The following is a 27,775-nucleotide window of genomic DNA, read 5'->3' on the forward strand; positions in this document are numbered from 1 at the left end:
TTTCCTCCTTCACTAGCAGTTGCTGAGATTCCTCCTGCCCAGGATAGGCCTGGAACTTGTCCCATCATGGAGGACAAAAGGGAGGTGAACTAACACCTGCCAGTCATTGTGCTAAGGGCTTTACACACATCATCTTATCTCATCATGGTGGCCACATTATGTGAGGCAGGTACCATTTCTAGCTCTATTTTCAGATGAGCAGACTAAGGCTCAGAGGGTCGGTAAGTGGTCCAGGGTCACACAGCCTGAAAGTGGCAGAAGCAGGATGTGTTCCTCCAGCCAGTCTGACCCCAAAGCCAAGGTTCTTCCTGTGATGTTGACTCTCCCTCTACCATTGCACTTTACCTAGCACTGTCAGCATTAGCTGTTGCCACGCTGGACAGTCTCCAACTCACAATCTGGCCTTGGACCATATAGCACCAGCGTGAGCCATTGAGAGTGGGCAGCCATCAGGTGGGCCCTTAATTCTGCTTCTTAATCTTCTGAAGTGTAGTAGAGGCCAGACAGCCCTAGGTGTGTGCAGGGGCCTGAATGGCACCTCGCCAAAAGATACGTTTATCTGGAACCCATGAATGTGACCTCATTTGGAAAAAGGCTGTTTACAGATTTAATTAAGGATCTTAAAATGAGATCATCCTGGAGTTAGGGTAAGCCCTAAATCAAGTGATGATGTCCTTATAAGAAAAGGGCAGAGAGACCCATATGACACAGACACAGAAAAGAAAGATGTCAGGTTGTCAAGAAAGGCAGAGATTAGGGTTATATAGCCCCAAGCCAAGGAACACCTGGAACCACCAGAAGCTGGAAGGGGCAAGGAAAGATGCTCCCCAAGAGCCCTGCCAACACCTTAATTTCTAACTTCTGCCCTCCAGAGCTGTGAGAGAAGAAATTCCTCTTGTTTTAAGCCACCACGTTCCTGGTAATTTGTTACCGCAGTCCTAGAGACCAAAAAAGCGTGAGCCTAGATCTGCCATTTACTGACTGTGTGACCTCGGGCTGTTACTTAACTCTGCCATGACTCAGATTCTTTATCTGTAAAAGAAGGGCAAAAATACTGTGACATATGATGGCTCTGGGAGTCCCTGGGTGGTGCAAACACTTAACATGCTTGGCTGCGTGGTCGAGTCCACCCAGAGGTGCCTTGGAAGAAAGGCATGGTGATCTACATCTGAAAAGTCAGCCATTGAAAACCCTGTTGAGCACACCTCTATTTGACTTGGTGGCAATTTTTTTTTTTTTTTTTTTTTTTACAATGGTTATGAGAACAAATGGTAGCCATTATTATTTACTTCATCAATTCTTCCTTTTGCTTTAGCTGCTCGACGTTTGAGAGCAAGTTTCAGAGTCTCCTCCGACATCCATCTTGGCCTTTTCTTTCTTTCCTGTCTTTTCAGTGACCTCTTGCTTTCTTCATGGATGATGTCCTTGATGTCATTCCACAACTCGTCTGGTCTGCAGTCACTAGCGTTCAATGCGTCAAATCTATTCTTGAGATGGTCTCTAAATTCAGGTGGGATATACTCAAGGTCATATTTTGGCTCGCGGGGACCTGTTCTGATTTTCTTCAGTTTCAGCTTGAACTTGCATATGCTCAATTGATGGTCTGTTCCACAGTCAGCCCCTGGCCTTGTTCTGAATGATGATATTGAGCTTTTCCATCATCTCTTTCCACAGATGTAGTCAATTTGATTTCTGTGTGTTCCATCTGGCGAGGTCCATGTGTATAGTTGCCATTTATGTTGGTGAAAGAAGGTATTTGCAATGAAGAAGTCGTTGGTCTTGCAAAATTCTATCATTTGATCTCCAGCATTGTTACTATCACCAAGGCCATATTTTCCAACTACTGATCCTTCTTCTTTGTTTCCAGCTTTCGCATTCCAATCGCCAGTAATTATCAATGCATCTTGACTGTGTGTTCAGTCAATTTCAGACTGCAGCAGCTGATAAAAATCTTCTATTTCTTCATCTTTGGCCCTAGTGGTTGGTGAGTAAATTTGAATAATAGTCATATTAACTGGTCTTCCTTGTAGGTGTATGGATATTATCCTATCACTGACAGCATTGTACTTCAGGGTAGATCTTGAAATGTTCCTTTTTGACGATGAATGCAACAGAAGATTTCAAAGGGCCTCTTGAGAAGACAAAGTATTATAATGACATGTGCAAAGAGCTGGAGATGGAAAACCAAAATGGAAGAACACGCTCAGCATTTCTCAAGGTGAAAGAACTGAAGAAAAAATTCAAGCCTCGAGTTGCAATAGTGAAGGATTCCATGGGGAAAACATTAAATGACGCAGGAAGCATCAAAAGAAGATGGAAGGAATACACAGAGTCATTATACCAAAAACAATTAGTCGATGTTCAACTATTTCAAGAGGTAGCATATGATCAGGAACCGATGGTACTGAAGGAAGAAGTCCAAGCTGCTCTGAAGGCATTAGCGAAAAACAAGGCTCCAGGAATTGATGGAACATCAATTGAGATGTTTCAACAAATGGGTGCAGCACTGGAGGTGCTCACTTATCTATGCCAAGAAACATGGAAGACAGCTTCCTGGCCAACTGACTGGAAGACATCCATATTTATGCCTATTCACAAGAAAGGTGATCCAACTGAATGTGGAAATTATAAAACAATATCATTAATATCACATGCAAGCAAAATTTTGCTGAAGATCATTCAAAAGTGGCTGCAGCAGTATATCAACAGGGGACTGCCAGAAATTCAGGCTGGTTTCAGAAGAGGACGTGGAACAAGGGATATCATTGCTGGTGTTCGATGGATCCTGGCTGAAAGCAGAGAATACCAGAAGGATGTTTACCTGTGTTTTATTGACTATGCAAAGGATTCGACTGTGTGGATCATAACAAACTATGGATAACATTGCGAAGAATGGAAATTCCAGAACACTTCATTGTGCTCATGAGGAACCTTTCCATAGATCAAGAGGAAGTTGTTCAGACAGAACAAGGGGATACTGATTGGTTTAAAGTCAGGAAAGGTGTGCGTCAGGGTTGTATTCTTTCACCATACCTGTTTAATCTGTATGCTGAACAAATAATCCGAGAAGCTGGACTATATGAAGAAGAACGGGGCATCAGGATTGGAGGAAGACTTATTAACAACCTGCATTATGCAGATGACACAACCTTGCTTGCTGAAAGTGAAGAGAACTTGAAGCACTTACTGATGAAGATCAAAGACCACAACCTTCAGTATGGATTACACCTCAACATAAAGAAAACAAAAATCCTCACAACTGGACCAATGAGCAACATCATGATAAATGGAGAAAAGATTGAAGTTGTCAAGGATTTCATTTTACTTGGATCCGCAATCAACAGCCATGGAAGCAGCAGTCAAGAAATCAAAAGACCCATTGCATTGGGCAAATCTGCTGCAAAGGACCTCTTCAAAATGTTGAAGAGCAAAGATGTCACCGTGAAGACTAAGGTGTGCCTGACCCAAGCCGTGGTATTTTCAATCACATCATATGCATGTGAAAGCTGGTCAATGAATAAGGAAGATCGAAGAAGAAGTTGATGCCTTTGAATTGTGGTATTGGTGAAGAATGTTGAGTGTACCATGGACTGCTGGAAGAACGAACAGGTCTGTCCTGGAAGAGGTGCGGCCGGGGTGCTCCTTGGAGGCAAGGATGGCGAGACTGCATCTTACATACTTTGGACATGTTGTCAGGAGGGATGAGTCCCTGGAGAAGGACATCATGCTTGGCAGAGTACAGGGTCAGGGGAAAAGAGGAAGACCCTCAACGAGGTGGACTGACACAGTGGCTGCAACAATGAGCTCAAGCATAACAACGATTATAAGGATGGTGCAGCACCGGGCAGTGTTTTGTTCTGTTGTGCATAGGGTCGTTATGAGTTGGAACCGACTTGACAGCACCTAACAACAACAGCATTATTAACTTCCCCTGAGCTTTTGGAAGTGAAAAAATATCATTTGGAATGGAAATTTGGAGAGAGACTTATGGGAACAATATTTGTGGGATGAGAAGGCAGCAATAGCTAAGAACTAGGAAGCACAAAAAGAGTACACCCAGTAATCAGTGAGACACAACGACTGCACTGTCATCAGAATCTTTATGTCCTACTCCCAAATTCTCCGGTTCTCTAGGGGAGAGGGTAAACTTAATGTGGTCTCAAGACCAGAGCCTGGGTCAGCATCCTTTAGGAAATAGCGTATAAAGCTCTGAACCCACCCAGTGCCATCAAGTCGATTCTGACTCATAGCGACCCTATAGGATAGAGTAGAACTGCCCCATAGGGTTTCCAAGGAGCGCCTGGTAGATCTGAACTGCCGACCCTTTGGTTAGCAGCCATAGCACTTAACCACTACGCCACCAAGCTCTGAACAGTGGTCACCAAATTGGCAGCTCCTGGCATTCAGTATTCTATTGGACCACCTCTCTTTGGAATGGGCATGAGTATGGATCTCCTCCAGTTGGTTGACCAGGTAGCTGTCTTCCGAATTTCTTGGTAGATGAGTGAGTGCTTCCCGTGTTGCATCCATTTGTTGAAACATCCCAATTGGTATTCTGTCAATTCCTGAGGCCTTGTTTTTCACCAGTACCTTCAGGGCAGCACTCGTCTGTCAGCTTGTCACGCTGTGGTGGCTTGTGTATTGTGATGTTGGAAGCTCTGCCACCAGTATTTCAAATACCAGCATGGTCACCCATGGTGGACAGGTTTCAGCACCATAGTTATTGAGCAAATACATGAATGCTGAATAAGTGAGCAAAATGTACAAATAATTATTTCATAAGCAGCCACTGGATGGGAGGATGGTGGGGGAGGACATGGAGGTTGCTCCTCATTATCTGATATTGGGGCTGGTTTATCCTAATTCATCTCAACATTTAAGGAGGAAAGGGTGATGACAAGGATTCATCCACTTCATTCATTCATTCAAGGCACTATGGTCGGTGATATAAGTACTAAATAGCTCTAGTAAGGGTTCTAAGGAGCTTTTGTGGGCTAGCCTGGGAACATGAGCCCCACCGTGATGTGAACAGCAAGGTCTAAAGCAGGTTGACTTATCCTTCATGTCCTTCAGACTCATTAAAGGATTTGACTCCCAACTTGTTTTCAAAGACAGGAGATCCTGGTGAATCTGATTTTAGGATGAGCCTGTTATCCTTTTATGTTTCTCAAACCAAGCACCCCCAGATTCAGTGTTCTGAAAGCCAGGTAAGGTGTTCTATTACTAAAATCAAATACTCTCACTCCTCCATTTCTCTTTTTCTTTTTTTGTATTAACAAAGAGAAATTTATTCTCTCACAGTCTAGTAGGCTAAAAGTCCAAATTCAGGGCGTCAGCTCTGGGGGAAAGCATTCTCTCTCTGTAGGCTCTGGGGGAAGGTCCTTGTCATTAATCTTCCCCTGGTCTAGGAACTGCTCAGCATAGGGATCCCTAGTCCAAAGGACATACTTCACTCCCAGCTCTTCTTTCTTCGTGGTATGAAGTCCCTCTCCTCTCTGCTCGCTTCTCTCTTTTGTGTCTCAAAAGAGATTGTCTCAAGATCTAACCTAATCCTCTAGTATGAGTCCTGCCTCATTAACATTTCCCTTTTCAATAGAAAGGTAAGCCAGATGATAGGATTTTCTTAACTTTTCAGTTTTTCCTCCCTTGAATGTTTCTTAAACCGTTATCACCACCTATTGCTTATTAATTCTAGAATTTCTTACTGCACAATAGCTATCTGATTTAATATTAATTTAAACACTAGTTATTTTTCTTATCTTTGAAATGAAAGGGTGGGCTATTCATTTAGGGATCTTTCGGGCATCCTCTAGCCCTGACATACCATGTTCCACTGCTCTTAGGCTGATGATGTGATTTTTGCCCAGACTGGTTGGCCTCTGCCCTGGGCAACCAAGCCCCATATTCTTGGAACTCTCTGTGACCCAAGACCCTGTGTTATGTGTGCATCCAGAGAATAAGAGCGACTCTACTTTGGAAGAGACCGAAGTTCAACCTGTTCTCTGGCAAATCACAGTTCCATATGGCAGCCTGTTTCACTAAAAGAAGAGTTCTATCAGAAAGTTTTTTTTTATATTACACTTCCGAGTGAAAGTCCAGCCTTTTCCAATATCGGGAGTTGTTGGCAGTATCCTGCCCTTTCCCCCTCTAATTTTCAGTGAGGGATTAGGACAAATGGCTGAGAGAAGTCATTTATATTGGGATTTAGAATGAACTTGGGAGCGTCCTTATAGATGGGAGAGTTGCTGGAGAAACCCACATCTATCAAGATAAAGAAGCTGTACTGTGAAGGTCAGACCAAGGCAAAGAAGGATGGCTGAGCTTCCCACCTTGAATTCCACTTACTAATTTCCTGAACAGTTTTCTGAGAAAAGATGGCTGGTCTCATCTGCCACCAGTAGAACTACCACTGTTGAGATCTTCCCTGGAGCAGGTACATACTGAAATTTTAAGGCACAGAAGTCTATGCCAGTAAATAATACTAATCATAGCAATTACACCAGCTAATATGTATTGGGCTCTTACAATGGACCTGACACATTGACAAAATATACGAATAAGTGGAGGACTTGCTATAGGGCAATCAGTAAACTGAAAAATAAGAGACAGACAGAACGATGAGAGAGAAGAGATAGTGTACATGCTAAGTCAAGGACCCTTTGTGTCTTCTCAATTCTGTGTTCGAAAATCCTTTTGGAAAGACGTTTCTGAGTTTTGTTCCTGGAGCAGTAATGATCTCATGGGTAGCAACAGCTCTGCAATTAGCTCATTGTTCTTCTTCAATTTAGATGTTGACATTAACTGGGCAGTCTGTCTAATGTTGGATTTGAGACTCCTTTAAATGTCACCAGTGTGTCTGTCTGTCTGCCTGTGAGAGTAAGACTGCCCCACCAGCCCCCACGAATGAGGAAGTAAGCTGCATCTTGGCCGAGCAGTGATAGCGAGATCCCTATATTACAAATTCCAATTTAAAATGCATTTTCATATAGAAACAAGGTTACAGAAGGTGGCTTAATTATCAGACTAACCCCAAAAGAATACTTAACACTCATCAAAAGTGATATTCCAGTGCTACACAGTTAGTCTCTGTGTGTGTGTGTAAAGGGTCATTTAAGGTAACAAGTGAAAAGGGTAATGCAAAGATAATAATCACATCACAGGAACCCTCTGGGTTAACCAATATTTATTGGGTGACTTGGCTACTTAACCTTTTATGTAGCAGAGAAACGAGCCTGCCCTTGAGCAGATGGTATGTACTTGGCACTTCCACAAGTGTTCTCCCACTTTAATTCTCACTTAATTGCAAAGAAACTCTATGAAGGAGGTAGAGTGGAAAAGGGGGTGAAAATTAGGTAGAGTAAAAATTTGCTTTGAAAATCCCCAATATTACACAAAAAGGTATGTGTGGTTTTATTACAATGCTGCACAGTAAGTAAAGATGTCTGATACATATAGTAATATGTCATATAAAGGGTTCATATGCAATGTGGAAATCCTGGTAGCGTAGTGGTTAAGAGCTATGGCTGCTAACTAAAAGGTCGGCAGTTCAAATCCACCAGGTGCTCCTTGGAAACTCTATGGGGCAGTTCTACTCTGTCCTACAGGGTCGCTATGACTCAGAATTGGCTCGAAAGCAGTGTTTTTCTTCCTTCCTTCCTTCCTTCCTTCCTTCCTTCCTTCCTTCCTTCCTTCCTTCCTTCCTTCCTTCCTTCCTTCCTTCCTTCCTTCCTTCCTTCCTTCCTTCCTTCCTTCCTTCCTTCCTTCCTTCCTTCCTTCCTTCCTTCCTTCCTTCCTTCCTCCCTCCCTCCCTCCCTCCCTCCCTCCCTCCCTCCCTCCCTCCCTCCCTCCCTCCCTCCCTCCCTTCCTTTCTTTCTTTTTGTAATGCAACGTGTAATTTTAGAAATGAAGTTGCTGGATTTATTTGTAGGCAGCCATATATAAAAATAAGCATTTAAAACTTTTCTATATAGTTGCATTTGCTCAAGTTTATGTGCCATCGTATTATTATTATTCCGAATTTACCAGTAAGGAAACTGAGCTCAGAGAAGTTATGTAACACAGCTGGTGAGTAGCACAACTAGAGTTTGAATCTAGGTTTTTCTGACTCCAGAGCCTCTACTGGTCTATTTAAATGTGTTTTGACTTGTAAATCACTGTCCAGCAAGTGACCTCTTTAAAACTATTTGTAAGCTGGACTTGGCTACTTGACTGGTATATAACAACCAAGCCCATTGCCATCGAGTCTATTCTAACTCATGGTGATGCTGTGTGTTACGGAGTAGAACTGCTCCTAAGGGTTTTCTTGGCTGTAATCTTTACAAAATCCGATCTCGAGGCCTTTCTTACATGGTGCCACTGGGTGGGTTCAAACCATCAGCCTTTACATTAATAGTCAAACATAAACTACTTGCACCACCCAGGGACCTTGGCTAGTATACACATGCCAGAAATTCATGAACCTGGAACATAGCAGGAACTCACAGCAGGAATTTAATGCACCAATGCAAATGGACAGAATAAGAAATCCAGATAAACTCTAGCACCCAGGGCAATCAGCTCTCTCTTAGCAAACGTCAGTGTTTACCTTCAATACCTGTAACTTTACTGTGCATTCTAATAGCTTCCATTCAACACATGGAATTCCTGGGGATGGAAGATGAACATGGAACAGACGCAGAAGGCACTGATTCATGTGACGTGTGAGGTTGGCAGTGACTGGCAGTGAACGCTTACTATCCCAAACATCTCAGATACAAACATCGTCCACCCATCTATCCATGCGTTCATCCATTCAATAGAAAAGGTACCATGTGCCAACCACCACAGCCAGAACTTTGGTGTATTAAACTACAGGAATACTCCAGTAATTTGGGAATCTATATTAGTTCCAAATCTTAGAAATGATTCTTATCAAGTAAAAAGTTAGAAGTATACATCCAACCTCAGGACTTTTAGGGTACGTTATTTTGAATTGTAGGCCCGTTGTGAATTGTCATTTTTCTTTAGCAAAATAATTTCACCAAATTACTGAAACCCATTAATATCTTCGTTTTTTTTTAACTAGTACATTTCTTCAAGTGATTACAATGATATTTCTTTTAAAATATGGGTAAGTCAGGCTTTTCATTAATGCGGCCAGAACTTTTTACCCGTGTGCCAATAATTAACGAAATTTGCCTTCTATTTTACTTATAACTAACAAAGTCCAAGGCTTTGCTTATTCTATGGCATCCTCTTTTGATTACAAAGTACATTGACCAGGGGTCAGGAATTTCAGGGCTGAGCATCACTCACTGCCACTCAGGTGTGCCGCGAATCACAGGGGCATTGGGAGTGGAGCCACTGTGGTTACCTGTGGTGTTGAAGCCAAAGAGGAGAGGGCAGGACACAGCAAAGGCCAGTACCCAGACAGCTGTGATCATGAGGGCCACGCGCCGGCAGGAGCTCTGTCCTGTGCTGTGCTGGTAGTGAACTGGCATGACCACAGCAGTATACCTGAAAAAGGAAGGGGAAGGAGGACAGGCGTGATGACAAGGGACAAGAAACTGTCCAAAAGACAGATTGAAAGAACTGGTCCCTGGTGAACTAATCATGTTGATACATATGGTAAGAGAAAAAGAACTTAGTTGGAGAAAGTTAGAGAGAGAAGAGTATTTGAGTGAAAATAGAAAGATGGAGCAAAGGTAGATGAAGAACTCATTGGGGTGAGGTGGGGGTACAGAGAAAGGGAGAAAGAGTCAAAAAGTTAACACAGCAACGCTAGATTACTGGAGAAATTTACTAGCCATGCAGTCAACATGGCCTTCTTTTCTCCAACAGTTCCTCAGACAATAGTAGAACTGTGCCCAAAGAGGGTACAAATTCTGACTCTCATAGTGATAAACTACTCCAAGTAGCACGTACAGCTGAGTGCTATCCACCAGGAGCTAAAGTCTAGTTTTCATGCTTTTTGGATGTCCAAAGCCATTCCTTATTATTGTTGAACACTGTTGGCTTTTATGTGGCAGCTCCTCACACGCAGTTCCAGCTATGTGCTGGACTTACTTGGACAATTGTTCCACCATCATCTCAACTCAAGATATCTGAAACAAATCTCCCCATCTCCCTGAACCCCTTAATTTGGTTCCACTTCCTAATTCTTCTTTCTAGTGTTCAAGGCATCCAGATCCACCATGCAGGCCTTTTTGACTCTCCCTTGACCCTTCCCTATCATTTGCTCCCTCGTACATTTAACCCCTCATTCAAATCTTATTGAGTCCTACTATATGGCAAGCCCTGTGTTAGGTTCTGGAATTACAGGGTGTCATGGATTGAATTATGTCCCCCCCCAAAATGTGTGTATCAACTTGATTAGGCCATGATTCCCAGTATTGTATGGTTGTCCTCCATTTTGTGATTATAATTTTATGTTGAGAGGATTAGGGTGGGATTATAACACCACCCTCACTCAGGTCACCTCCCTGATTCAAGATAAACGGAGCTTCCCTGGCGTGTGGCCTGCACCACCTTTTATCTTTCATGACATTAAAGGAAAAGGAAGCAAGCAGAGAGTGGGGGACCTCATACCACCAAGAAAGAAGCACCAGGAGCAGAACTCATCCTTTAGACACGGGGTCCCTGCGTGAAGAAGCTCCTTTTCTGGGGGAACATTGATGAGAAGGCCGACAGATAAAGAAAGCCTTCCCCTGGAGCCAACACCCTGAATTTGGGCTTGTAACGTACTCGACTGTGAGAAAATAAATTTCTCTTTGTTAAAGCCATCCACTTGTGGTATTTCTGTTATGGCAGCATTAGATGACCAAGACACAGGTATATGCAAAAGAGAAATAGTCTTTACCCTCATTGAGGAGAGAATGGACAATAAAAAGAAAACAAACATGTTATCATAAAATGAAAAGTACCATGAAAGAAATAAGCTGGGTGATGTGTTAGAGGGTAATGGAGGAGGCAAAGAAGCAGCAAACCTACAGAGAGAGTGGGCGCAGAGGTAAGTGGGATAAAGGAAGCCAGTCGTGAGGTAATGCAGGCTAAGAATGGTCCAGGCAGAAGGACAGCAGGTCCTGTCAATTTAGCCATTATGATGTCTTCCCCACTTACCTCCCCATCCTTTTCCTAAGACTTGTTCCCTATAATGATCACAGCCCCCTAGAAGGTCTCCTGGAGTCCAGCATTTTGTTCCTCAAATCCATATTCCCCACTGCTGCTAGGTTCCAAAAAATAGATTTCATCTCGTCACCCCCCAGCTCAAAACTATCTGTGGTAGGTAGAATTCTAAGACGGCCACCAGAGTGGCCTATATAATCCCCTCTCTTTGAGTAAGGCCAGAACCTATAAATAGGATGGAATATCACTTCCGTGATTATATTACTAATCAGCTGAAGAGGACAGTTTATCCCAGGTGAGCCTGACATAATCAGGTGATCCATTAAAAGGAACTGGGCCTTCCTGAAATCAGAAAGATTCAGAGCATGAAAAATTCCCCTACTGGCTTTTAAGGCCTAAACTGCCATGCTATGGAGAGGACCGTGTGCCAGGGAATGGCAAGAGGTCTCTAGGCGCTGAGAATGGCTCCCAGTTGACAGCCAGCAAGAAAGCAGGGGCCTTAGTCCTGCAATGGTAAGGAACTGAATTCTGCCAAGAACCTCAATGAGTTTGGAAGAGGAGCCCAAACTTAATCTATGCCTTGAGTTCAACCCGTTTATACCGTGCAAGGACTTCTGACTTACAGAACTGAGAGCTAATAAATGGGGTTGTTTTTAAGTCATTACAGCATTAGAAAACTAATACACTGTTAATATTCTTTCTCTACCCATATGCCAAACTTCTTAGCCTTTCCAGCATGACCTCAACTTACCTTGCCAAAATGACCTTCAAATGGTCTTCTTAACTCCAGTCAAATTAGCCTAATGATGAGTGTGTTTTCAGAGACAGAGACTAGTGTCTTTTCTTTATCCACCACCCCTTCTTCCTCAGTCTTGCCCTCCCCTAACCCCTAGATCAGGTCTCCAGCAACTTTTCAACTCCTCTCCTGGTTATAGAGACCTCTATCTCTGAACTCAAAATGTCTCTGCCAATCAGTCACATTGTTCTCCTGCATGTAATTGTCCTGCGTCGTCATTGAGCTTACCTCCTGGCTGGACAGAGATAGCCTCCATATAATCAGATCATAACGACTCAGATCACCTTATAGCCTTGATAGTCCCCACAGGTCCTCAAACAAAGCAGTAAGAAGGTGTCAATCGATTGCCTTATGGACCCCGAAGGCCTCCTTCCGCATAAGAAGACAATTCTAATCCTAGCTAAGTTCAAGGGGTCTAATGTGTATACCTGGGTCTACACGTGCTCAATTTTTGTCTTCTCAGTGTCCAGGGAACCTGGAGGCCAGGTTCAGAGTGGAAGCCTCCTTAACCCCTCTTGTGTACCTTAAGGCTTGGGGCTGAGGCAGGAATGGACAGACCCTGGCTGGAGGGGTGGGGGCAGTGCTCCGTGGATCCTCCTCCTGTATATGCCCAGCTCCTGGCTCCTTTGTCTGGCTTAGAGCCTTAACATTTGTATTCTCAGAAGAGCAGCTTACAGTCAGCTGTGAATGCTGAGATGAAGGTAAACCCTGCAGGCCTTGGCATTGGCACCATCATGTGTGACAGAGGTAGCTTCTTCCTCAAGAGGCAGAAATAGAGGTCCTTATTTAATAAGGTCAAATTAAGATGCCATCACCAACCTCAAGGGAGTTCTGTGCCAATCCAGTGCCTTTCTCCGGATGCCCATATATCCCATCCTGTGAATCTCCTACTCAGTTATGATAGAGCAGGCAAGGAGAGCCTGATGTCCCTCCAAGTGTCTTGCTCTCCTAAGGACTATTAGAATCTACTGGGGTAGTGGGCTGGGGTTTCAAGTCAAATCTGTCCACCAGGGCCTGGCTGTTAGAGGTGATCCCTAGTGTACCTTGGAGAGGAGGCTGAAGCTGAGCCCTACAGCTGTCATGGCCACACAGTGAACTGAGTGTGGAGGAGGAAGCCATTACCCACTTCCTCCTGCCCAGAGCTGCAGTTGGACCAAAGCCTCCCATTTGTATTATGTCCTTTGATGTAAAAGAACCCGACCTTTCTGTGCATGTAGTAGTGTGCTGATAAATGGCCCCAAACTAGCTCTCTGAGTGAAACAAACGCTTATTTGTAGCATTTGCCAATTTTCATGGTGTCAGTACTCCCACCATGACCCATTTTAAAGCTACCATCAAAGGTTTAATAATGGACTCAAAAAAACATCCTGAAATTTTGCTAGTCAGCTCTTACTAGTCAGTGGGAGCCGACTCCAGCCCACTGCTGACAGTTGCATGCTTTCTAGCTCCTTGGAGGCTACCATGAACTCAGCACACTGTAAGTGTGGAGATCACCTTTACAAAGGAGGACTCAGAGACAGAGGAGGTTAAGTGATGAACCCATGAGCCCACAGAGGTTATTGCAGAGCCAGATCTCCCGCCTCCAAGACCGCTGTCTTTCCTGAGTACCCGCCTCCCTCCCAAGCGCATTGACAAGTCTCTGAGGCCTTTTGGGGACAAGAACTTCCCTGGAAAAATCTGTGTTGGGAGCACCATGGATGCCTGGAACTGAGTTTCCCCAATTAGCTTGATTCTATTAATTGCCTTGGGTGGGTGGGTTGTGGGGGAAGGTCCTGTTAAAACGCCGATTCCCAGGCCATATCCTTGGAATTTTTGATTAAGAACTTCTCCCTGGACCTTTTGATTAAGTACTCCTGACGTGGAGCCCCGGAATGTGTATTTTTAACAAGCAACTGAATCTTGTGGTTGGACAAATTTGACAAAGTCTGCATGAGGGACATTTTCAGTGTCAAAGATTGTTGTTAACTTGGAGAAGAAGTGAGAGAAGAGACTACATTAACCACTGTTACATTAAAACTTTTTTTTCTTGTTATTTTTGAAATGTGATTCAACTTTTAGAATAAATTGGCACCCCCCTCCCTCCGCTCCCCATTTGATTCGAGGGTTTTGCTGCCGGGAAGCTACAGGTGACTGAGACTTTGAGGCTGTTCCAGAATTATCCATGGGAGGGCACCAGAATGCAGCAAGAACCCCACCGGCTTGTGTGGGGTGAGACTCCCAGCCCACCTTGGGGCTCGCCAGGCCGTAGGAAGGGGGAGAGGGAGGGCCAGGGCCCTCTGTTTTCTGGAGCCCTGCAGGGACCCTGAATTCCCACCATCGAAACTGCTCAGCCTCTGGTTTCCTCTTGAGCGACTGCAGATGACCACGGGCTGTGCCAACACAACCTGGAGGGTAGACCTGACCTTGGATGGGGAGGCTCAGCCCAGGGCTCCCTCTGACCATCCGACCCACACACTGGGGCATTCCAGGGCCCAAGCCTGGCCCGTGTACGCTCTGCGCCACGCCCCCACCTCCATCCATACCAGGCCGCCTCTCCTCGCCTTGGTTTGAGCTCCTATCCTGAGCCCTTTCTGGTGTGGATTATGCCACTGACTTGAACACTGTCAGTGTTGCCAGGTATGAGTCTGTGGGCTGTACAAACACACTGATTGGGGTCTGAATCCCAGCTCTGCCACTTAGCTTGTAGGCTAGCGATTTAACCTCTCTGATACTCAGTTTCCTCCTCTGTGTAATACCCCAAAACCCACTGCAGTCGAGTCGATCCTGACTCATAGTGACCACACAGGACAGAGTAGAACTGCCCCATAGGGTTTCCAAGGCTGTGATCTTTACGGAAGCAGACTGCCACATCTTTCTCCTTTGTAGCTGCTGGTGGGTTTGAACCACCGACCTTTCGGTTAGTAGCCGGGCACTTAACCACTGTGTCACCAAGGCCCCTTATCTGTATAATAGCGATAATAATTCCTACAGAGCGATTGAATGAGATTCTTTCTGCAAAGTTTTTAGCACATAGTAAACATTCAAAGGGCATTATTATGCTAGCCCAAGAGATCTGTGGTTATATCAATGGGTTTATGGATATCCACTGTTCGTTCCTGATTACTGGGGAGCATTCAATTTATTTACCAAACAAATATATAGCACTTTCTATGTGCCAGGCACTGTTCAAAGTGCCTTACAAATACTAATTCATTTGATCCTCATAAAAACCCTTTGAGGAAGTTTCCATTAATCTCCACTCAATAGATAAGATAACTGAGGCCCAGAGCAGTTAATTAACTTGCCCAAGGTCACATTTCATTCTGTTGTGCCTAGGATCTCTATGAGTCAAAACTGACTCAATGACATCTAACAACAATAACGAGGTCACATTGCTATTAAATGGTAAAGCTAGGATTGAAGGCAGGCCATCTGGCTCCAGAGCTAGGGGGCCCGTGGTGTGATCCCCCACCTCAGCATCTCTGCAAAAGGCAGTATGTTATAGTAGAAAGAGGCTGACCAGTTCTTCGTACACACCTGCTAGCTATGTGATCTTGGCAGGTGACCTATACTTTCTAGCTTCAGAATCTTTATTTGCAAAATGGGGATAACACATGTATCTTGCAAGATTGTTGTGGGGGTTAGCAATAACGAATGAAAAACTCTTAGTGCTTGGCACATAAAACCAAACCCATTGCCCTCGAGTCAATTCTGACTCATAGCGACCCTATAAATGGTTGTTGTAGACTCAGCCCCAGACCCATGGTGACCTCATGCATGACAGAAGGAAATGCCGCCCTGTCTTGCACCGTTGTGATTCATGAGGTTTTCATTGGCTGATTTTAGGAAGTAGATTGTCAGGTCTTTCTTCCCAGTCCATCTTAACCTGGAAGCTCTGCCAAAACCTATTCAGCATCATAGTGTCCTGGAGAAAACATTCTCTAACTCCGTTGAAGTAAAAATCAAAACAGATTTATAGAAGCCAAAGTAACATTGTAATGGGGGATCATGAAACCTCAGGCTGAAGCTCACAGATCTCAAGAGAAAATGCAAGTCATGAGTAATTTTAGTGCTGAAGGGGGAAATAAAATTACAGTATTCTCATTGGTTCACAGTAAATGAGGTCAGTCAAAGGGGGACGAAGTAAAGCACAATCTTTAACGTTATTGGTTACATGAATACATTGATAGGCTAAAAGATATAATCGAAAGACACGGGGTCAAGGGGGAGTTTCATGTTGGTTACAAAGCAATGAGATGACAGATATTTTCAGGGATAGTTGATTAACAGTTACCTTGCTCAGAGCATTAGATCTCCGGAGAGTGGAAACAAAGAGTTTCCATGATGGGTTACTTTGCCTAGTATGTCAGAAAACCGGAAGAGATGGAGATCAAAAGCTTCCATGATACCAACTGCTCTGACTGGGACCATAACAGAGGGTCCTGGACAGAGCAGAAGAAAAACTGTAGAACAAAAAATCAAATTTTTAAAGACCAAACTTAATGGTCTGCCAGACTGGAGGAACTCCAAGACTATGGCCCTAAAACATTCTTCTCAACTGGAACAGAAGCCATTCCTGGAGACCACCTTTCAGCCAAACTATAGACAGGTCCATCAAATAGACAGTAACACCGGAACAATCAATTATACGAGATCAAAAGGGCAACATTTGCCCAAAGGCAAAAATGAGAAGGCAGGAAGGAGTAGAAAATCAGGATGAAAGGAAATGGGGAAACTAGGACACAAAGGGGGAGAGTGCTGATATATTGTGGGGAATGAATCCAACACCATGGAACACTTTGTGTAGAAACCATCAAGTGGGGAAACTAATGTGCTCGGTAAACTTTTACCTAATGCACAACAAAAATAATACTAAAAAAAGGTTAAGGGGACAAAAAAAAAAATTTTTTTTTCCATGAAGTATTCACATTATTTAGCCTAACTGCAAAGAAACCCATTTCTTTAAGGATAATGGGTTGGTTCCCAGGCAACGAAGGTTGACTCTAGAGGAAGGGTCACATGGAGCTGCTAGGCAGCAAGTACGAAATCTAGATGAAAGACTACATTGGGCTCTTAGGGTTAGTTCAGTCACTTTACGGATAGGTCAGATGCCTCTCTTTTGATTCTATATCCCTAATCATTAGCGTCAAGCCCTGGTGGCTGAGTGGTTAAACCTCGGCTGCTAACAGAAAGGTCAGTGTTCAAACCCAGCAGCCACTTTGTGGGAAAGAGATGTGGCAGTCTACTTCCGTAAAGATTTCTAGCCTTGGAAATTGCATGGGGCAGTTCTACTCTATCCTATAGGGTCACTATGAGTCGGAAGCGACTCCATGGCAGTGAGTTTTTTTTAATCATTAGCAATACACAAGCCTCCACTGACAGGTGAATAGAGGCTATGTATGAGGTGCACTGGCCAGGAATCCAGCCTGGGTCTCCCATGGAAGGTGGGAATTCTACCAGTGAACCACTAACAACCTCAAATAAACGGTAGCTGTTTTTGTTGTTGTTTCTAGAGCTGTGCAATTTAGGTTAGCCAGGAGGTAGCCATGCGTTGAAGACATAGGAAATGTGTCTAGTTTACTCCAAACTGCAAGGAAATAGCACCTACAGAGGTGGGTTGTTGGCATGGCCAGAGGCTTCTTCCTTGGTGCCTGATATAGGAGATAGCATTGGAGCCATTATTCTCTGTCCTTGAATGTGGCCCAGTTGGAGATGGACTCACAAGGCCACATCAACTGGACCCTGAGGTATAAAAATAATAGCTAGGACAATCTTGGAAAACATCTTTTAGGGAACTTTTCACATAAAATAATCAAACAGAGCACAAAAGGGCCACAATTTTCTACTCTTATCTGTTTCTATTAGCATTTAGTAAATAGTAAGATTTGGTGGATCCAGGAAGATCTCTTGACTGTGAATCCCGTACCAATGATTATTAAGAAAGACAATTCAAAATGTAGAATCATGGTGATTTGGCAGTTTTTAGCTAATCTGTGAAAAGGTGAAGCTTTCAATGATTTTACCGATTTGTAATGTTAATATACACTTAAAACAGAGGTCCCCAGGCTGCGGAAAATTCCACTGCCTCAAGCAGCTTGCTTGGCATGCCCTAACAGCTTTACATTAAAATCCTGGTTCCCTTCTCCTTAACTGCTGCCCCAAACTAGAGGAAATTGGTGGAAACCAGTTTAGGCACCATGTTGACATTCAGGATAACCTTTTAGCTCATTAAATACCTCCTGCATAGTAACTTTTATTTTACATAGTAACTTCCCGATTCTGGGTGGAGTTTAACCACCATTTTCTGAACACGCGATGCATGAAGTTATATGTAAACTCCATTGTGCCTGCGTAGTACGATTAAGACTGATGTGATGTAACTTGTATGAACTTCCTACTTGTAAACCTCTTAAAAGTAACCTTCCCCCTCGCCCACATCAAGCAGCCTTGGTGGCAGCAGCCCCACCTGTTCCTTTCCTTGCACAATGAAATAAAGGTACCTTTCTACTCTCCCACCTTGGACTCTTGTTTATTTATTTTTATTGTACTTTAGATGAAGGTTTACAGAGCAAACTAGTTTCTCATTAAACAGTTAATACACATTTTTGTGTTGTGACATTGGTTGCCAACCCCCTAACATGTCAACACTTTCCTTTTCTTGACCCTGGGTCCCCCATTACCAGCTTTCCTGTCCCTCCTGCCTTCTCGTCCTTGTCCCTGGGGCGGTGTGACCATTTAGTCTTATTTTGTTTTATGGGCTTGTCTAATCTTTGGCTGAAGGATGAACCTCAGGAGTGACTTCATTACTGAGCTATAAGGGCGTCTGGGGACCATATAGTCTCAGGGTTTCTCCAGTCTCTGCCAGACCAGTACGTCTGGTTTGCAGTCTGTTGTTTATTAGCTGAAGCAAGTAACACTGAGCAGAACCTGGGGTTTCCACCCAGCCACATACTGATGATTCTCTAATATTCCTTGGACTGGGACAGACATGGCTCTGGCGGCATGCTTGTCCATTTTCCCACTTTTGCCTCTTGGAACATATGGTGAATAAAATCTTTCTTTTTGCTTTACTATAACTTTGTGGCGATTCTACCCTAGGACATGCCCCATCTTCACCTCCACCAACAAAGGGGCCACTTATTGTAATCCTGGCCAGGGAGTCAGGTGACTCAGGTACTAGTCCCAGACCTGTGCTAAGAGGTGGGATTCCAGGCAAGCATGTAACATTGCCGGACGAACAGGAGGGAGGATCCGATGTCTCTCCGACTCTCATGTTTGTGACTGGGGTCCATGTGGCTTATTATTGTACTGAAAGTCTCAGAATCCTTGCAGAGTATAACCTCCGGCCATCCCAAGATAAGGGTGGTGGGTGGGGTTGGGGAATTGGATGAGAGTGCCTCTTTAGGAAGCCGTCAGTGATGGTGGAAAGAGCCTGGCCTGGGTTGGAGGGCCTGACTTGAACTCCCTGCCTGGGTTTAATGAGCCCCAGAGCTCTGTGTGGCCACTTTTCACCACCTTTGATTTGGTCAGACAGGGGCTCAATAAATCTTTAGTTCTGTGGACTCCCCTTGGGGAGCTGTTGAAGGAGAAAGCTTTTTGCAAATGATTGGAAAGCCCTTTGCAAATATAAAGTGCTTATTTACATGCAAACTAAAAACCCAAGGTGCCTGTGACTCATCTGGTATCTATTGTGCTCGCTGCAAAGACTCGGAGGCTTGCCTCTGTGATGGGTGCCATTTGAGAGCCACTTAAAGAATTCCCTGGTGAATGAATTTGGTTGCATTATTCCCAGGCTCCTGAAGGAGGACGCTGGGATCATGTCCGCCTGGTCTGACACATTCTCAGCCCTCCTTCTGAGGTAGATCTGACCCAGGATGCATAGGGAGGGGGCTGGCCCACTGGGGAGGCAAGGCACTACGGGAGTGGGGGCTCCTGCTCACGAGGACTTCCCACTCTGCTTTTTAAAAAGGAAAAGGTGGCATTAATCCAAGCACTCAGAGCTATGCCTAAGAATCTAATGACAATAGTATTACTTGGTTTCAAAAGCCTTTTTATCATTTCCCTTTCTTTCCTGCAGTCCTTACCACCCTGTTACTACAAACCAGGGCTTCATGACCAAAAAATTCTGAATCCATTTGGTCATGTTTGTCAGACTGGTGACTGGCATTGTGTGAAGACCAAAAGGTTTATGTGAATGACTGCATTTTTAATGAATTGACCAGCTATTTGGCACCACATGAACAGAACTTAATGCTGTGTATTGTAAACTACTGTGAAGGATAATAGAGACAGCTTTTCCAAGGGTTATTTTCATTCCTAGCATGGGGTGGGGGCTCTGTTTTGAGGCTTGGTGAGGATTGGCTTTATAGAAATACAAGCCAATGGAGCCTCTTCCACTGGGGTCTAAGGCAAAGCTTGTTCCTCTAGGTTTCAGGTAGGTGAGTGCTATGCATTCTGGGAGTTTCCTAGTTGGGACAGAAGTCAATTCAGGGTTTACTCTTATTCGTTGTATCTTGAGTGGTTAAAGTGGAGGCGTGTGTTAGCATGACTATTGCCAGCAAAATGGTGCTCTTGTGTAATTTAGAAAAACGTGCCTGCCTTCTGGCTGACAAATTGCAAAAGATCACCCCCTCTAGGCTGACTCCAGGATTGGCAAATGAGACACTGGCTGGATTTCCATTCCCACATCCTTGGACAGGGCACAACCTGCACAGCTTCAGCCATCATACTCGTGGGTATGTGACTATGTATGGGTACAGTGTACAAGCACACGCTCAAGAGGGAAGGGAGTAGGGCGAGGAACTCAGAGAGCTGGGAGGGGGCTGCCCCAGTGCCTATTCTAGAAGCTGTCTATAATACAGCTCTTCTCTCCTTTCTCCCAAGGCTAACATTCTCCCCATCCTTCCTGAAGATGAATGAACACTGCTTGACCTCAAGCAGTGACCGTTGAATTCAAGTTGATATTTTTTGTTCAAGGCTGTCTAATAGGCACAATAGGTAGATTGAGAGGTGATAAAAAGCTAGGTCGAGTATATGTGTTTGAGGTGGTGAAAGTGATGATAAAACAAACCAGATGCTGTCCACTACTTTTGCAAATAATGTATTCCAAAAAACAAAACAAAACACATGTATTAAATGTCCAGAGGAGCCCTGGTGGCACAGTGGTTAAGAGCTTAGGCTGGTAACCAAAAAGGTAGGCAGTTTAAATCCACCAGCCACTCCTTGGAAACCCTATAGGGCAGTTACTCTCTGTCCTATAGGGTCTTTATGAGTTGGAATCAACTCGATGGCAATGGCTTTGGTTTTTTTTGGTTAAATGTCCAGAAATCATACAAAAGACTTAGAGGCTATAAAAGGAGTTCTGTTTCCATAGAGCTGAAAATATTATAAAATCTCTCACTATCCTTTCATTTTTTTAACAGCTTTATTGAAATATAATTCACATACCACAGGATTCACCCATTTAAAGTATACAAGTACCATTGAATCCTATACGTTAGTATGTTAACAAAGTTATGTAACCATATTTAGTATATTTACAGTAAGTTTAGTATATTTGTAGAGTTATGCAGCCATTTCCCTTTATTTTTAAACACACTCTTTAGTGGTATTATTTCCAACATTTGGGCATGTTCTTTAATTTTCCTTCTCAGTTGGACAGCATATCAAGCGATGTAAGTTGAAGACCTTCCAGGTGGCTGGCTGGTCTGCCATACCACCACAGGATGGCGTCCATTCTTTGGTTGTTGTTGTTGGGTACTGTCGAGTCAGTTTTGACTCATAGCAACCCCATTTGACAGAGGAGAACTGCCCCAAAAGTTTTCTAGGCTGCAGTCTTTGTGGGAGCAGATTGCCAGGTCTTTCTCCTGTACAGCTGCTGGGTGGGTTAGAACCACCAACTTTTAGGTTAGCAGCTGAGCACTTAGCCATTACTCCACCAGGACTCCTATTCTTTGGTTATTATTCAAAGTTCCCATTTTAGCACATAAAAGGAAGTTTAGGGGTGTCAATGCAGAGGGCAACAAGGGCCATGTGAATGGCAAATGGGGAAGTGAAGAGGGCTCGCACTAGTATCTCTAGCAAAAGGTAGGTTGGAGAGGCCAGGACATCATTACAGAGATAGCATTAGGAGAGTTGAGAGGAAGCTGAATCAATTGGAGGAATCTTGAAGGGCCCCATGGAAAAGGAGCAGTTGTAGTAGACATTTGGACACAAGAAGGTTATAGGGCAATCTAGAAAGAGATGAGATTGGTTGAGGGCATATCGTGAAAAACTTTGAATGCCAGGCTGTGGAGGTAACTTTAACTTTTATTCCTCAGGCCAAGGAGACACTGAAGAGTTCTGAGTAGGGCCATGGACATTAGAACTTTACTTTGGGGGGATTAATTTTGTGAATGGTGTGAAAGATCAGTCAGGAGGCTGTGGCAGAAGTCCCTGTGATAAGTCATGTGAGCCTAAGATAAGCAGGGGCATTAAGAATGGAAAAGTAGGGAAGGTTGTGAAAAAATGGCAAAAGTGGAGTCTATAAGCATGGACTGTTGGATATGCGAGATGAGAAAGAGAGAGGAGTCAGACAAAACCCAGGATTCTAGGAGAAAGGCAGTGTCAATGAAAGATTATCAAGTCAAGAGGAAAGCCTTGAAGTCCTTGGTTTTGAAAATTTTGAGACATTTTGAGTTGTAGGGGTCAATGGGATAACTACCAATGGGTAGTAGTGTAGTGGGAACTCAGGGGAGAAGTTAGGAATGTGGCTAGAGATTTGGGGACTCTGAATCACAAAACTTATGACTATTAACTTGGTGTCAGATAGTCATGTGTTCAAGTTCTGGCACTGCCCATACCAGCTCTGTGAGTTAGTGTAAATTCCTCAATTTTTCTAAGAAACTGGAAATAAAGTTTATATTATTATATTATCTTAATAAAGATAATAGGAGTTATTTTGAAGATTAAATGAATTAATCACTGGAATGTGGTAAGTTCTTAATAAATGGAAAATCTTATATAAGATCACCTGATGGAGCTATAGGGGCCTTGGTAGTGCAGTGGTTAAGTACTTGGCTGCTAACAGAAAGGCCAAGATCCTTGGTGCGAACCACCAGCTTCTCTTTGGGAGAAAGATGTCTACATCCAGAAAGATTTACAGCCTTGGAAACCCTATGATACAGTTGTACTCTGTCCTACAGGGTCACTGTGAGTTAGAATCGACTGAACAGCAACAGGTTTGGTTTGGTTTGGGGCTGGAGCTATGGAGTGGGTGGATGATATTACTGGGAGAAAGAGCATAGAAAGAGAAGAGATGGGAGGGGAGGGAGGTGGGAGAGGACCTTCAGAAGGAAAGCATGGAGGCTGCTGACCAGCAGAGAGAGGATAGGCTAGTGAATTCAGGTACTCTTTTTTTTTTTAGGTGGATGGAGTGGGGTCAAAATCAGAGAAATCCACTCTAGCAACCAAAAAAGAATTTAAAAGCCTCATCATTCCTTACTCACTTTCCTTAACGCTATGAAGAAAATATATAGATCACAGTCCTACTTTCTGAAATTGCCTTTCTCCCTCATTCACTTCTCTCCTTGCTTCCTTTTTGCAATTCCTCCCTTGCTTCTCTCTCTCTCGCTTCTCCGCCCTTCCAATAAAGAAACCCCAAAACAACAGGAAAATTTCCTCCCAACTCATGTGTGCTCACTTTTTTGTTCTTTTCTCCTGCCCCCCTTCCTCCCAATTAGAAATCACAAGAGCCCAATCCAAAGAAGGGTGGAAAAACAGAATCAGAATCCACTTTAGGGAGTAGGGGAGAGGAAAGGCTAGGAAAGTTTATAGGATAATTATTTATTTCCAATCACAGCAGTTTATTCTTACTCACACCATGACCCACATTTGAAAAGAAAAAGAGAGGAAAGGAAATGTCCCAGGAAAAAAGGAGTGACAAGTTGCCCCTGACCATGGCCCCCAGTGCCCTAAAATGCAACCTATGCCTCAAATACAATGAGAGCAACTTCCCCAGGCCAGTTTCCTCCTGCCCCCAGTATAGGCCTCTCCTCTCCTAAGCCTGGAAGAGGAATCCCAGCCCTACCTGTCAATGCTGATGGCGCAGAGGTTCAGGATGCTGGCTGTACACATCATGACGTCCAGGGTGACAAAAACATCGCAGCAAATGCGGCTGAAATGCCAGACTCCACCTGTCACCTGGGCATCAGAAACAAGGATATTAGTGTTTCCCTCTGAAGGAACAGCAATCCAATCGACTCTATGGCCTTCCACAGGCCACCAGGTACAGATGCTGATGTGCCCTCTCTGTGGTTGGTACTGTCATTACTATAGGGCAGGCAGGCATTGAAAGTGCCAGGCTGCCCAAGATTGATCACTCACAAAAGGACAAATTCACAGACTGTTAGGACATCAGTGCTGGAAGCGATCTTTGGAATCAATTAGTTCAGTGTTTCTTCAAGTGTGGTTGGTTCACAGTGGGGTGACCATTAAAGATAAAGATTTCTGAATGCTTCTCTAGACCTAATGAATCAAAATCTATGGATCTAGGGCTCATGAATCTTCATTTTTAAATAAACACCCCCAGTCACACCAAAGTTTGAGAATCGCTGACCTAGTTCAAACTCAGGAGGCAACTAAAGCTGATTGTAGTTAAGTGATATGCCTGTAGAGGCACTAAAAAAAAAAAAATTTTTTTTTTTTTAGAAACACAGCTGGTAGTAAAAGAGCTTGGGTGACTGCCAGATGTGTGTACTGTGCCAAAAATGCCTCTCAGAAGCCCTCCACCCAGTGGAGAGCTCACCAGATACCCAGGAAAGAAGCCGAGAGCACATTTTTCATAAAACTTACCTCCAGAATGAAAATTGATCTAGCTCCTGGTTTCAAAGCTAGGAAGCATTCTGCAACATCACCTGTAAAAACCTGTGTAAAGTAGGTCTATGCCAATATGCCTGACTTGGACACCCCTGTTCAAATCACCAAGTAGTGGGGAGAAAGGCTGGGTCCAGAGGATTGGGAAGGAGCACGGAGCTTTCTCTACAACACACAGAATTAGTGAGGATGATCCCAACCTCATGCATTTACATATGTGTTCTGAGTTCCATAATTTACGCTTATTAAAAAGTGTGGAATTTGGGGTGGAGCCAACATGGCACTATAGACAGAAGCACAACACCATCCCTCTACAGTTAAGACCCTAAACACTAAGTAAAACAGTTATAATCGTCAATCCTGGAGCCCTGAGTGGCAAATGAGGGAATAAAGAACTCAACCAAGCACCAAATGGAGTAGGAGGCTGACACAAAACAGAGGACGAGGAGAGCTGCAGAGTGTAGGTCTTCTACCAGTTGGCGCAACATGGCCATCTTGTACCCATCAGCCACAAAGAGAGGTGGACAGGGAGCACAGGAAGACAACTTCATGGAGCTCCCAGAAGGAGATAGAGTGCCCGATAACCAGGAATACAAGCTTTCCCACCCCCCACCCTTCGTCCCTCTGCATGGCCCCTGATGCTTTCCAGTGAGATGCCAGCTTGCCACTTGGATTTGCCCTGCCCCCGGCCACTGGTTCATTCAGTGCCATTTTTTGTTGTTGTTATTTTGCTTCTTTTTGTTTCATCTCTCTCTCGTCTTCTTCCTTTCCTTTCTGCCATCTAGCTGGCTCTGTGCGCCACCTCTGCTGTTTTTCAATGGGCAGCAGCTTCCTCTGTCTGCACCGTCTCTCTGGTGAGCTCTCTTGGGACTTCTTTTTCTTTTTAGTTTCTTGACTCTCTCTACCTTCCTTCCTTTCCTTTCTCCAGGTGCCATATCTGCTGCTTTTTGACAGGCTGTGCTACACAACTCAGCTGGGGAACCACTGACACTCGGCTTCCCCAGTCCACACCGCCACACCAGTAGGCACCCTCAGAGCATTTTTTTTCTCTCTTGGTTTCTTGTCTCTCTCTACCTTCCTTCCTTTCCTTTCTTTTGATCACCTGGCTGAGTGTGCTGTCCCCACTGCTTTGTGATGGGCTGTACCACACTGCTCAGCTGGGGAGCCATTGGCACACAGTTTTTTCCCCAGTCTGTGCAGCCATACCCATGGGCTCCCTCAGGCATTTTTTTTTTCTCTTGGTTTCTTGTTTCTCTCTCTACTTTCCTTCCTTTCCTTTTTTCCAACCACCTGGTGGTGTGTATTGTCTCCACCGCTTTTTGACAGGCTGTGACACACTGCTTGGCTAGAAGCCACTGACACATAGCTTCCCCGGTTGGTGCCGCTACACTCTTGGGGCAGTTTTTTTTTTTTTTTTTTTTTGCTGTTGTTTTTGACTTCTGTTTCTCTGTCTTCTTACACACACCCACTTAGCTCCACACATCACAGCCTCCCCTTCCCCTCCTGCCTAACTGCACCATGCACCGAGCACCACACCCCCAAGCAGCACAGGTGTGGACCACTGAACTGTGTCCTGCACAGACCCCCAGCATCACCCTGTCAGCCCCAGTACGTGCCACTAACAACCCATACCCCTTCCTTCCTCTCTGCTATACCTGCCCTGCTGCACTATAGCTGAGTGACCTGCCCTGCCCACCTGGACAAGGTGGTGAGTAGTATCGTGCCCACAGAAGAGCAAACAACAAAGAACACCCAGCCCACCTGCCCACGCATAACCAAATAAAACAAAAAAGCAGTACAAAAAAAAAAAAAAAAACACAATCAGTAAACGAAGAAAATAATTCCTGGCTGTCCCGAAAACAGCAGACAATATCAAAACATAAAAAAATGAGATAGGATGGGTCCAGAAAACATCCAAAATAAAACAGCAGATGACCCTCCTGTAGAAGAAAAGGTACTGGAACTACCTGATGGGGAATTCAAAACTCTAATATTCAGGGCTGAAGAAAAGCTAATCATTAACTTTATATGATAAGTAAAGCACTATTGAAGAAGAGTAAAGCAGGAAGACTCACACTACATGACCTCAAAACCTGCTATATAGCTACAGTAGTCAAAACAGCCTGGTGCTGGTACAATGATGGACACACTGACCAATGGAACAGAATTGAGAACTCACATGTAAACCCATCCACCTATGGTCACCTGATCTTCAACAAGGGCCCAGCGTCCATTAAATGAGGAAAATACAGTCTTTAACAAATGGTACTGGCAAAACTGGATGTCCATCTGTAAAAAATAAAACAGGACCCATACCTCACAGGATACACAAAAACTAATTTAAATTGGATAAAAAACTAAATATAAAACCAAAAACAATAAAGATCATAGGAAAAAAATAGGGTCAACGTTAGAGGCCCTAATACATGGCATAAATAGGACACAAACCATAACTAACAACACACAAACACCAGAAGATAAGCTAGATAATTAGGATCGTCTAAAAATTAAACACTTACGCTCATCAAAAGACTTCACCAAAAGAGTACAAAGAGAACCTACAGACTCGGACAAAAATTTTTGGCTATGACAAATTCAACAAAGTTATTGTCTCTAAAATCTACAGGAAAATCTTATACCTCTACAAGAAAAAGACAAATAATCCAATTAAAAAATGGGCAAAGGATATGAACAGACACTTCACTAAAGAAGACATTCAGGCATCTAACAGACACGTGAGGAAATGCTTGCCATCATTAATCACTAGAGAAATGCAAATCAAAACTACAATGAGATACCATCTCACCCTGACATTATTGGCACAAATCAAAAAAACAGAAGATAACAAATGTTGGAGCGGCTGTGGAGAGATTGGAACTCTTCTGCACTGCTGGTGGGAATGCAAAATGGTACAACCATTTTGGAAAATGATATGGTGCTTCCCTAGAAAGCTAGAAATAGAAATACCATACGATCCAGCAATCCCACTCCTAGGAATATATCCTAGAGAAATAAAAGCCTTTACACAAATAGACATATGCACAC

General features: G+C 43.9%; 1 protein-coding gene across 1 annotated transcript in view; it reads right to left on the reverse strand.

Moving 5' to 3' along the window:
* Positions 1-27,775, reverse strand: part of DRD3 (dopamine receptor D3) — a 52,901-nt gene that overhangs the window by 8,861 nt on the left and 16,265 nt on the right. The window contains exons 2-3 of the mRNA XM_049877004.1: positions 23,946-24,058; positions 9,353-9,495 (exon numbers count right to left, since the gene is read on the reverse strand). Coding sequence (XP_049732961.1) covers positions 9,353-9,495; positions 23,946-24,058 — 256 coding nt within the window. The remainder of the gene's footprint in view (positions 1-9,352; positions 9,496-23,945; positions 24,059-27,775) is intronic.

The sequence above is a fragment of the Elephas maximus genome, chromosome 1, assembly GCF_024166365.1.
Source record: "Elephas maximus indicus isolate mEleMax1 chromosome 1, mEleMax1 primary haplotype, whole genome shotgun sequence".
Classification (NCBI taxonomy): domain Eukaryota; kingdom Metazoa; phylum Chordata; class Mammalia; order Proboscidea; family Elephantidae; genus Elephas; species Elephas maximus.